At 44.2% G+C, this 12500-nt stretch overlaps 1 protein-coding gene across 1 annotated transcript in view; it reads right to left on the reverse strand.

Annotated features, from left to right (window-relative positions):
* The window catches only part of ksr2 (kinase suppressor of ras 2), a 393381-nt gene that overhangs the window by 124241 nt on the left and 256640 nt on the right, over positions 1 to 12500 (reverse strand). The window contains exon 6 of the mRNA XM_033043111.1: positions 3373 to 3442. Coding sequence (XP_032899002.1) covers positions 3373 to 3442 — 70 coding nt within the window. The remainder of the gene's footprint in view (positions 1 to 3372; positions 3443 to 12500) is intronic.

Here is a 12500-nt window from a genome sequence, read left to right on the forward strand (position 1 = left end):
ATGGCCATGTTTACATTTGCCTTCCAATTTGCTATATTTCATATACAAGAATATTCAAAACCTTCCGTACTGCAACATTCTGTGTTTTTTGTTCATTTAAACAACCTTCTGTTTTACCCACCAGAGCAACTTCATAATTTGATACATATTACTCCATTGACATATTTTTCACTGGTCATTTAATCAAGCAGCGCAGGGAGTGTCACTGAATAAACTGAGAGGGGCATATTTTTGGTCCATAGATGATTAAGAATTATGAACTGGCAGAAAAATGGCAAAGAACAGATTGTCTTTAATTTTACCCGGGACCCGGGGTCCGATCGCTTGGCGAGGGGGGGCTGACATCCCCCCAATGCGGGAGCTGATCGCCCCGACACGGAGGGCCCAAATGCCGCCGGCTACGGGAGTCAAGATCGTCCCGTCAGCGGAAAGCTCGAGTCCCCCGACCGCGGGAGAACAAAGAAGGGAAGAGATTGAACTGTTTTTCGCCTTCCATCACAGCGAGGAATGTGGAGGAGTCACTGTGGTGGATGTTCATGTTAAAATGTATTTTGTGTGTTCCATTGCTTTTTATTTGTATGACTGACTTGACAAATTAAATTCCTCGTATGTTGCAAAACATACTTGGCTAATAAAGTATTATTGTATTGTATTGTACTGAATGGAACAGCCGTCCTCTCTATCTCCACTCTGCTTTTTTGTTAGTTGGCCAATCTTCTATCCATGCTGACATGTTACTTCTAACTGTCTATGCTTCTATCTTGTGCAGCGAGCACATGATCTTTTATATGGCACCTTAAATCTACTAATTCTCAATTTATAGAATGTCAAAAAACTTAAGAAATATTGTTGCTCCTCTCCTTTTGTGAAATAATGCTGACTCTTCGTTTAATATTATGTTTTGCTAAATGCCTTATTGAAGCTTCCTGACAGAAGTTAGTTTAACTGACTTTCTGACTCCATGCTTTCTCAAACAGTGACATTTCACGTTGCATGTTCATTTCCTTCCACAGATACTTCCTGACCCACAGTTCGTCCAGCATTTAATTGGCTGCTTTACAGTTCACTACGCCTTTTTCAGAATGTGAGGAGTATTATCAGATAACAATCAATGTATCCACTACTTCTGCAACCATTTGCTATGAAATCCTAGAATTCTGACCATCATGTCCATGGAGGTTGTCAGTCTCATCAGATTGTGTGGTACTTGTTTCTTTGATTATTGTGATCATTTCTTTCCTCTTTCTCTCCTCCCCCAGGAAAGCCGGAAATCTCCAGGACCATACAATGTTTCCCCCTCTACTCTCAAGCTCTGTGCCGAACAACTGGCACCGATCTACACAGACATTTTCAACCAGTCCCTGCAAACCTGCACTGTCCCTGCCTGCTTCAAAGTCTCTACTATTGCCCCTGTACCAAAAAGGCAAGGATTACTGGTCTTAATGGTTACAGGCCTGTCGCACTGACCTCTGTAGTCATCAAGACCCTTAAAAGGTTTGTGCTGGCCAAGCTGAAAAATATCACAAACCCCCTGCTGGACACTGCAGTTTGCATATCGGGCCAATAGATCTGTGGATGACGCAGTCAACCTGGGCCTGCACTTCATCCTCCAGCACCTAGACCACCAGGGGACCTATGCGAGGATTTTGTTTGTTGATTTTAGCTCTGCATTCAACACCATTGTGCCAGAGCTACTACACTCCAAACTTTCCGAGTTGACTGGGCCTGAACCCCTCTGTCAGTGGATCACCAGCTTCCTGACAGACAGGAAGCAGCATGTGAGGCTCGGAAAGCACATCTCGGACCCACAAACCCTCAGCATAAGAGCACCGCAAGGCTGCGTACTCTCCCCTCTCCTCTACTTTCTCTACACCAATGACTGCACCTCCACAGTCTCCTCTGTCAAGCTTCTCAAGTTTGCGGATGACACAACCCTGATTGGACTGATCCATGATGGGGAGGAATCTGCCTACGGACAGGAAGTGTCACAGTTGGCGTCCTGGTGCCATCGCAACAACCTGGAGCTCAATGATCTTAAGACAGTGGAATTGATTGTAGACTTTAGGAGAGCTCCCCCTCCCCTCACCCCACTCATCATCAACAACACCACAGTCACATCTGTGGAGTCTTTTAAGTTCCTGAGAACCATCATCTCCAAGGACCATAAGTGGGGGGCTACCATTGACTCCACGGTCAAAAAGGCACAACAGAGGATGTACTTCCTGTGGCAGCTGAGGAAGCATAATATACCACAGGCAATGATGGTCCAATTCTCTACGGCCATCGTAGAGTCTGTCCTCACCTTCTCCATCATGGTCTGGTTTGGCTCAGCCACCAAGCACGACACCTGGAGGCTGCAGCGATACGTTCGATCAGCTGAGAAGGTTATTGGCTGCAACCTTCCCTCCATTGACGAACTGTACACTGCAAGGGCCAGGAAGCGAGCGGGTAAGATCATCTCTGACCCCTCTCACCCTGGCCACAAACTCTTTGAATCACTTCCCTCTGGAAGGCAACTCTGGACTGTCAAAGCTGCCAGCGCCAGACATAAAAACAGCTTTTTTTAATAATACGAGTCGTAGTGCTACTCAATAACCAAAAATCTGTAGCCTCCTTTTGCTCTGGTATTCACATGTTTAATCAATAATGTTTTATTATAAATGTTGAATGTTTTATGTGTCATTCCTAACTGTCACTGTATGTCATGTTGGCACTTGCGGGCGGAGCACTAAGGCAAATTCCTTGTATGTGAATATTTGGCCAATAAACGTATTCATTATTCATTATTAATTTCTCTTATTTTTGTGCCTCTGATTACAAAGATGATCAATCTCTTATTTCCTATAATTTAACTCCAATCTCATCCTTTAAGGTAGATTTTTGTAATCTCCTCATTCTTATTTACTTCCAGAAGCTCTTGTGGTCTCTTTTCATATTTTCTGCTCATTTAATTTCACAATCTTGTGGGATTGAAGGTCCAAAACCTAGTAAGAGAATATGCACATTTGTGCGTCTTTAAATTAAATTAAATACAATCTGGTGATTTCAAACTTCTCTTTTGATCATTGGGACTTTCTTAGTAACTTGGGCAGCATTCAGAATTAATCAGTTATATTAACTGATTTGACAATTAACAAGTTGGCATTGCCAGTGAGATTTCTCTGATGTGCTGACTACTGGTCCCATTCAAAGATATCTTGATGTTCAAAGTCTCTTTTCTTTTCCTTCAAGAAGCTGAGGAGCAATTTAAATCTGTATTTCTTGGTTTTATTGGCTTGCTATTGCATCTGTTACTGCTAAAGTTGTGATTAACACTCACTGCAGACATCTAATTTGAGTGACGCTTTCATCTTAACATTCACTGTTCCATACCTGTGTTTTATTGAATTCCCAAGATCTCTGCGGGGAATCTGTGGGGACCATCGAGGCACTGACAATGTATCTAAACAACATGAGAAGAACAAAATGAGCATATCAGTTAGTACCACATACAAAACAATAAACAGCCGTATGATGCTCTTATTCCTCAGGTGTAAAATGCAACTTGTATTTGATTACCAATCTTATAACTATGATTGGAATTTGCAAAGGAAATAGTCAGAATGCTATTTTAAAATTACATTCTGAACAAATGTATATTAACTGCGGAATTGTGTTGGTAAACAATTTCTTGTCAAAAGCATTTTGTGTGGTTCATTAATCCTTCCTGCAATCCACAAGGAGCCCCAAAAATCTCACCTTGCGATAGCTCTCTTGGTGAGTGTCAATTCACCCACAAGACTCCAGAGTGGATTGCAGCGGGTTGTTAGATTTGCAACAAACTGAACATGATGACGCTTCTTCCCACTGATTTATTAAGGCAATTACAGTTCATAATTGGAGCGACTTTCAAAAAGACAGTTGTAGTTTTATCAAATGTTTAAATATTACTAATATATGTCATTTAGATGAGAATATGAAGAGCATGAGGCACACTGGGATATATTTGAAGACATTCAAGTGAAGTGCTTTACTGCCTGCAGCATATATACTTGAGTTTATTATTCCTCCAAGTGTTGTCTCTACTTCAATTTTGTTTTCAACATAATTGCAAACAAAACCAAGGCACCAAAGCAAAAAAACATTAGAAACAAGACATTTCAAGGACCCACTTTGACGGTGAAGGAGCAAGGATGATTACAGGCTAAACGATGGTCACAACAAAATTCATTCAGGTTGCACTGTAGCAGGTATGGTTAAAAGTTCAATATCGTCTCCCATCCCTGTGTAAGAAAGAACTGCAGATGCTGGTTTAAATCCTTCAGACTGAAGAATGGTCTTGACCCGAAACGTTGCCCATTCCTTCTCTCCAGAGATGCAGCCTCACCCGCTGAGTTACTTCAACATTTTATGTCTAACATCACCTCCTTTCCTCGCAGTGCTCAATTAAGTTTTTCTTCCCAAATTCGCTGCATCTTTTCAAGACCATTCCATCAAACAATATCATTGAAATCATTGCCCACAAAATTCCTGTGCACCCTAAACACCCCAAGGGTCATTTCACAACCTATCCAGTATTACGTATTTTCACAATGGAAGCATACTTGTAATGGTGGAGACTGTGTACAACGCAGCAATCAAGATCTTAGTAGAGGTTGGAAGAATGAGGGCTATCATGGTGGAGGTGGGGGGTGGAGCACTAAGGTTGGGATGAGAATTTTTTGGGGGGGGGGTTAGATAAAAAGGCACAGCATTTCTCGTGGACAGGGTACGGGTTCAGAATATTTGATGAAAGGATTGTTCAGGGATGGGGGCGGTGGGGGGGGGGGGGGGAGAGAGAGAGGGGGGGGGGGGTGGAGGTGGAGGGAGGGGCAAGTGCCCTGGAGACTCAAAGGGTATGTCTATCCTAGACATTCACAGGCCCTGAGGTTAGAAATATTACCAGCAATTTGTCCTGGACCAGCCACATTGAAACTATCACCAAAACAGCACACCAACATCTTTAATTAATAAAAGCACTGTGCCACGGTACGATTCATTCCAAGAGCTCTTCCAAGAGATTTACAGTAATGGCCACTCGTCAGTACTCGGAGCACTCATGGACATTTTTCAACGTTGAAAAATCTTCATGAGTCTTCCCGTGCTTACCTGCCATTAGCGAGTCTTCCCGAGTACCTGCCGTTAGAGTTACGAGCCGCCAAGAGACGTCCCCGAGCTCCGACGTACCCGCTACGTTCATTCTCCGTGCTTACCACGAGTTTGATTTTTTTTACACTCGGGAGAGCTCTTGGAATGAACTCGTACCGTGGGACAGGGCCATTGGTAGGTTGGGGAAGTTCAACATGTCCCCAACAATTCTCATCAACCTCTACAGATGCGCCATAGAAAGCAATTTATCGGAATGCATCACAGCTTGGTTTGGGAATAGCTCCACCCTAGACCACATCCCTGGAGGGGGCTGGGGAGGTTCCGGAGGCTGGGGGGGGGGGGATTAAAATGCAGGTTTGTATTGGTTGTCCGAGGTATTTGCTCGGACTACAAATTGATGAAAAATATTTGGTCTGCGCTTCCGTTACCTTTTTTTTGAAAAGGTGCTGGTCGATTGCATCGCTGGATTGAAGTTAAGTGCGACTTCTAACGCCTTCAACATCACGGATCAAAATCAACATCAAGGACTTCCACTTCCTGAAAACCAAAGATCCTACAGGATCTTTGCTGAAAACTCCAATGAGCTAAACAAAATGGCCGGTCTGCGAAGGAGATTGCCTTCGATTGCCTGTAAGTAAATAGCGACCCCACTCCACTGGCTTCGACCAAACGGCAACCTATTTTTAATCGAGGCCGTTTTTTGTTTTTTAAAAATAATCGCAGGAACATAGAAGAAGCCTCGATTACGCGGAAACCACTTTTCACCATTAGGGAGAGTGACCAAAACCTCTGGGAACCTCCGATACCTCACGGAAACCTTGGGTGGGGCGCAAAGTCTCCAGAGGTTTCTGTTCAGGTTTCCTAAATGGGACAGGGGCTTTAGAAAACAGAAAATGATCAAAGGAAAATGGAGAAACTAGGCGGGGAATAACTGTGTTTACAAGCTTTCTTGACCTTTCTAAACAAACGACCATATTTACAATTTATCATATACTGTTCTTACAATGTTGGGAATATAAATTTAGACAATGGACTCTTACGAATAGCTCGAATACTGGCATTCTGTATCCCAAAGATCCACAATATTTTTCCTGCTTCATATATCCAATTTATCTTCCCTGACTTGTGCAAGATAAGTTGGAGATATGAGGTAGAGAAAACACTGTGATCAAAACATTTACTGCTGTGTCTCAACTTCTCATAAAATACTACTAAACATTCTTCAAACTTCAATATTAAATCTATTTATCTAAACGAAGCACAAAGTACTTCATTTATAACATTACAATCTAAAATGATAATGAATATCACAGCATAGACTGCAGAAATATTATTGTCTTGATCAGGAACCAAATCCTCATAAAGTTAATCTGGTAAAGATTTGGGCCATAAAGTTCCTTGTAGTGACATGAACACTGTAACAACTAAATCAAACAGAAGCCCATTGAACTGCTTGCTCAGATCGATAGCTTTGCTGAAATCTTTAAAAATGGCCATACACTGCCACTTTGAATGCAGATGATTATAATTTGGAGTGCAGTAACCCGACATTGTCCATGGCAGCACGGTGGCGCAGCGGTAGTGCCTTACAGCGCTTGCGGCACAGGAGATCTCGGTTCGATCCTGACTACGGGTGCTGTCTGTACGGAGTTTGTACATTCTCCCGTGACCACGTGGTTTTCCTCCGAGATCTTCGGTTTCCTCCCACAATCTAAAGCCATACAGGTTTGTAGGTTAATTGGCTTGTTATAAGTGTAAACATTGTCCCTAGTGTGTGTAGGGTAGCGTTAATGTGCGGGGATTGCTAGTCGGCGTGGACTCGATGGGCCAAAGGGCCTGTTTCCGCGCTGTATCTTTAAACTACACACAAAATTCATGGCAGCAACCGACCCATACTATCATGCCTGTGTGTTTCACCATACCAATGAGGTCTTAAAGTATAAATGATTCAATAACAATTTACTCTGTGTGTTTCACTGCTTGTAAGAAGGATCCTAATAATCATCTGCTGAAAGTCAATTTGAATTTGTTCCATCCAGTTGAAGCCAGTTAAAATGGGATTAGGTCACAACCTAATCAGATTGACTGTAATTTTGACAAAAGCAGGGCTGTGTTTAAAAATGTGGCCTTTGCTCTGCTATTCTATCCTGATGTCAGATCAGGGGAGCAACAGCTTCTTCCGCAGCAGGCCATCCATGCCAGGTCAAGCCCCCAAAAGATGCTTCAGGGACAAAGTCCCCCTAGTCCTTACCTTTTGGATCACATGCAGGCAGAAGGGATATATCTAACTTGGCATCATGTTTGACACTGACATCGTGGGCCTAAGGGTCTGTTTCTGTGCTACATTGTCGTACCTTCCCTAACATTACCGTGGTGCCAGATATTTAATCTCCCACCTGAGCAAAATAAATGTGATATGATGGAAATACTATAGCATGATGCTGCAACTGAAAGTCCAATCTGTCGGGCCCATATCCAAATATTGCAGTGCAGGCATTAACAACAAGCTCCAGGATACAGCAGAACTGTGGTGGTACAAGATTTTAACCAACTACTAGACTAAGTGGCACCCAGTCACACATAAGGTCTGGTCCCCCAATGCAACCCATTCCTCAATCCATATTCCACCATTCACCCATAGCCCCTAATTGTTCAGGCACGGGGTGTGGGAGCGGGTGGGTGAGGTTAGGTTGTGGGGGCAGGGGGTTGTGGGGGGAGGGGAGTGTGTGGGCGAAGGGGGAGGAGGGTGTGTACGCGGGAGGGGTTGTGGGGGAAGGGGGGGGTGTGGGTTGTGGGGGGAGGGGGGTGTGTGGGTGGGGGGGTTGTGGGGGGAGGGGTGTGGGGCCGAGGGGAGGGGAATGTGGGGGCAGGTTGTGGGGAGAAGTGGGTGTGGGTGGAGGAGGGGTGTGGGGGGAGGGGGGAGGGGGCTGTGTGGGCGCGGGGTGTGCGGGCGGGGAGAGGTATGTGGGAGCGAGGGGGGTGTGCGGGCGGGGGAGGGGGGGTGGTGTGGTCAGGGGGGGAGAGAGTTCGGCGAAAAGACGGGGAATGTGGGGGGTATCACGGGGAGGGGGGCAGGAGCCAGCGAGGGGAACCAGAGGGGAAGGGGCTGGAGATGGCGGTGCGATGGCGGTGCATTTGGGACTTGCAGCGGGAGATAGACGTCCTCCTCTGCTGGGATTAGATTCTCCGCTTTCCGTTTTGAGACATCTCCCGCGACGAGCCAGGCCGTGCGGGTTCAGGTCCCTCCAAAAATTGTGGCCGGTTGACAACCTCCGCCGGCCATCCTCAGCTCCAGTAAAGACACGATGGCACAGGAAGGGGCGGGCCGTCCCGGGGAGTAACTGGAGAAGAGACCAATCCAAGCGGGGCTGACTGGCAGCAGAGGAGATCGATCTGCGCACGCGCGGTTTTTAACATTTCTAAACATCGCTAACTTTTACAATAGACCACCGATCGGAAAAAAACTTCCAACTTCCACTGCTAAAAAAACTTGGTGCACTCACAGCACAGGAGAACGGTGAGTGAGCTGGAGAAATATCACAGCACTATCGCATACCGTTTTTGTGCAAACAGAAAGACCGCGCAAACCGGAAGAGAACAAGATCAGAGTTTTACTTATGTATAGATAGATTGTAATAGTCGCTCAGCTTACACTGAGCACCAGGTACAGTTATTGAGAGTCATAGAGCACATAGGTTCAAAAAGCCAATGTCCTGTGCAATGAGCCAACTGTCACCAATTATTATTTAAAAATCTTACATTCCTTTCTTGCACCCATTTTACAAAACCCACAATTTTTCTCTATGACCTGTTCAGTTGAACAATTTATAACCTAAAATGTTAACTGTTTCTCTTTCCACAGATGCTGCCTGAACCACTGAGTATTCCTAGCACTTTCTGTTTTTAATACTAATTAGACCAACTAGAACCTGTTGGGTCCCTATCACACGGGAGGCCTGGTCCCCCAAAGCAATATTACACCACTCACCCATAGCCCCCACGGAAGGCAAGGAGAGATTTAGAGAGATATAGACCAAGTGGGGAGGGGGCAGGGGGAGGGAGAGGAGGGTGTGAATAACCCGGCGGGGTGTTGTCTGCCTTTTTAAGCTGAGGTTGCCGCTACTTCTCCGCGCTGGCTGTGGGCCTGGGGCGCCAACCCCAGCTCAACTCCCACCGGGCCAACCGACAGGCCCAGACCGACACCAGCGGCCGCAGGCCCACAGCTAGCATGGAGAAGAAACAGCAACCCCATCTCAACTCCCGCCGGGCCAACCGATAGGCCCGGACCCCACCACAGCCGCCGCAAGGCCTGACCGTCACGATGCTCACAGCCGCTGCGAGGCCTGACCGTCGCGATGCCTCACGCCGCTGCGGTTTCGATGCCTCTTTGATGGCCGCGTAAAACCCCCGCCAGGGCGTCACGGGTAGAAGCCTGGGTCAGAAAAAGCTGGAATGTTCATTGAAATGCAGCCCTCCCCCTGATGTCACTCGCAGCTCGTGGAATATTCTGTGTGTGAAACGGGCGCCGACCCGAGCCATCGTGCCCGCCGACCTCATTGTGACGTCATCAGTCAAAGCTTAAAAGTCGAAGCAGTTTTGTCTTTTTTTAAACTTTAATCACCAATAAGTCGTGAAATTTAGCATCAAATCTTAAGTGAAGCTGATCACTGCTTAGAGGCGGAAAATGTGAGTCAGAATATGTAAAAAATGTTATAGTTACCGCGTAGCGTTTTGGCGAAAATATAATCACACACACACACACACACACACACACACACACACACACACACACACACACACACACACACACACACACACACACACACACACACACACAATGATGTTTTAAAGTTATAGAGATGATTAAAGATCATATGAAACAGTCCTCACCAGTGACCTGTACTATTTTGAACATTCTGTACACTGCCAATATACAAAATCAGAAGAAGTCCTTACTCCTGATTTATACAAGTTTAATCTGAAGTTATTCAAATTTCACAACAAAATGGCTTTAACTGATAAGAAACATTGACTGAATCAGTAAAAAGCTATCGTTCTTGATTCCATGCCTGCAGCCTGAAAACTGTTTAGGGTAAAATCAAGCTGCTTCTGAGCAATTAAAGAAGCCGATTGTGCAAAGAATGAAAATGCTAGGATGGCATTGCAACCCACGTGATGGGCACATCCACATACAACATTGAAAAATGCCTTGCCTCTGTTTTATGCAAACTAGCAACAATTTGTGGATTGTTTTATTGGAAGCTACTACCAGATCTTGCTTGAAGGTAATATCTTGCTTGTATATGAAGGGATCAAGGCTGGCTCTTGCACACAAGATTCAAAATAAAGGGAGTCTTTTTCCAAAATATTGACATAATTTTGATAATAGCCACAATCCATAAAATAAATTAGCACCTTCAATAGATAAAAACATTCTAAACTCATTATATGAAGCTGAGAATATGATAGCCTTGATACGAAGCACAAAACACCACTTTTTAATTTCAGGAATCATGTTTAGTGACAATTTTATACAAAAACAATCTATTTCTGTGGTGTGCTACCCATTGCAAAATTGGACCAGGTTCTTTCAATGTAACACTACTGGTATTTACCCTGCATCAATCGCATGCATGCTGTCATTACATCTGTATAATGCCCATTTTTCTCCTTGCTGACAAAGTTGCAGCAAAAGTGATCTTTATTTTAAATTCCAAGTAAAGCAAGAAAGCCTGAAGAATGTCTGCAGAAGGGTTTCAGCCCAAAACGTTGCCTATTTCCTTCACTCCATAGATGCTGCTACACCCGCTGAGTTTCTCCAGCATTTTTGTCTACCTTCGATTTTCCAGCATCTGTAGTTCCTTCTTAAACAAAAAGCAAGAAAGCATTTCTCCAAAAAGAAATGAATTAAAGGGACTCCACTGTGAAGACAATGTGTACTTGCCTGCCTTGACAACCTCCATGAGGTTTCATTGCTGTGTGTATTTCACACATCATTGCTGAACATCATAATGCTTATTCAGCTGTGCACAGCTGAGACAGATGCTGTGATCACTGCAGTCTGATGATTCCATGCCTTGAAGTCATTCTGGGTCATTTGAAGCACAAGACTCATTCTGTGCTGCCTGTTGTGGGATCTGTGGGAAAGATGACTGTTTGGTCATCCATACTTACAATCTGTATCTTAATGTCCCATGGATTTCCTCATCTCAATGGCTGATTTTTATGCTGGTCTGCTGTGCCAGCCACATGGAGAGGTCTTTACAGCTGGGAACCTGTTTACCAAAAATCCTAGCAGAAAGATGTGGCACCTGCAATCTCTTCAGACAACAGCTGTCGATTGCATTTCAGCAGAGTAATTGGTGAAACTCATGCTTATGATATGTTTTGAAGATTTTATTTACAATTTGGTGATCTTTCAAGGGTCACTGGATTGAGCATTAAGATAAGGGCAATATCCGATTTCCATGCAGACATGTTCACATATCTGAACAAATGCCATGCTGATAACTTAAGAAAATTTTCTCCAAAAACAGTAGTGGTATTTGTATTTGTTAATGGCATATATATTAATGATTTGGACATAAATATAGGAGCTGCGATTAAGAACTTGCAGATGATAGCAGCATTGGCTGACAAATTGGACGTTCCAGGCTAAAAGAAGACATCAACAAAGCACTTAGGATAAAGAAAAGTGGCAAATATAATTCATTCTGGAGAAGTGAAACCTAATACATTTGAGAAGGGCAGACTAGGCAAATGATACAAGGCACAGGTATGTGAATACGAAGCGTTTAGAGGGATGTGGGCCAAACATGGGGAATTGGGGCAAGCTTAGATGGGGCATCTTGGTTGGCATGGATAAGTTGTGCTGAAGGGTTTGTTTCCATGTGGAATGACTCCCTGACTAAATGTATAATAAATGGCAAAATAACGTGTGGAGGAACAGAAGAATCTTAGAATTCAGAAAGGTCACAGTACATGTATAGTAAGGAACTGTAGATGCTGGTTTACACCGAAGATAGACACAAAATGCCAGAGTAACTCAGCGGGTCAGGCAACATCTTTGGAGAAAAGGAATAGGTGATGTTTTGGGTCAAGACTCTTCTTCAGACTGGGACACAGGACAGGTAGATAAGTTGTTTAAAATGACATAGATTACTTGCATTTTTGGCTGTGGCCAGGACAAGAGGTCATACTTGAACCTTATGAAACATAAAGTAAACCATACAAATGGGGTGCACAGTACATTTACAATGACGTTGCTGGCCTTGGAAATTTTTAGCTATGAGATCCTTTCGATGGTGAGGATGTCAGTATCAGTGATGGACCAGGCAATGGTGGAGCCACAATTCTATTTCACATTTAAAAAA

Source organism: Amblyraja radiata, chromosome 25, assembly GCF_010909765.2.
Source record: "Amblyraja radiata isolate CabotCenter1 chromosome 25, sAmbRad1.1.pri, whole genome shotgun sequence".
Lineage (NCBI taxonomy): Eukaryota > Metazoa > Chordata > Chondrichthyes > Rajiformes > Rajidae > Amblyraja > Amblyraja radiata.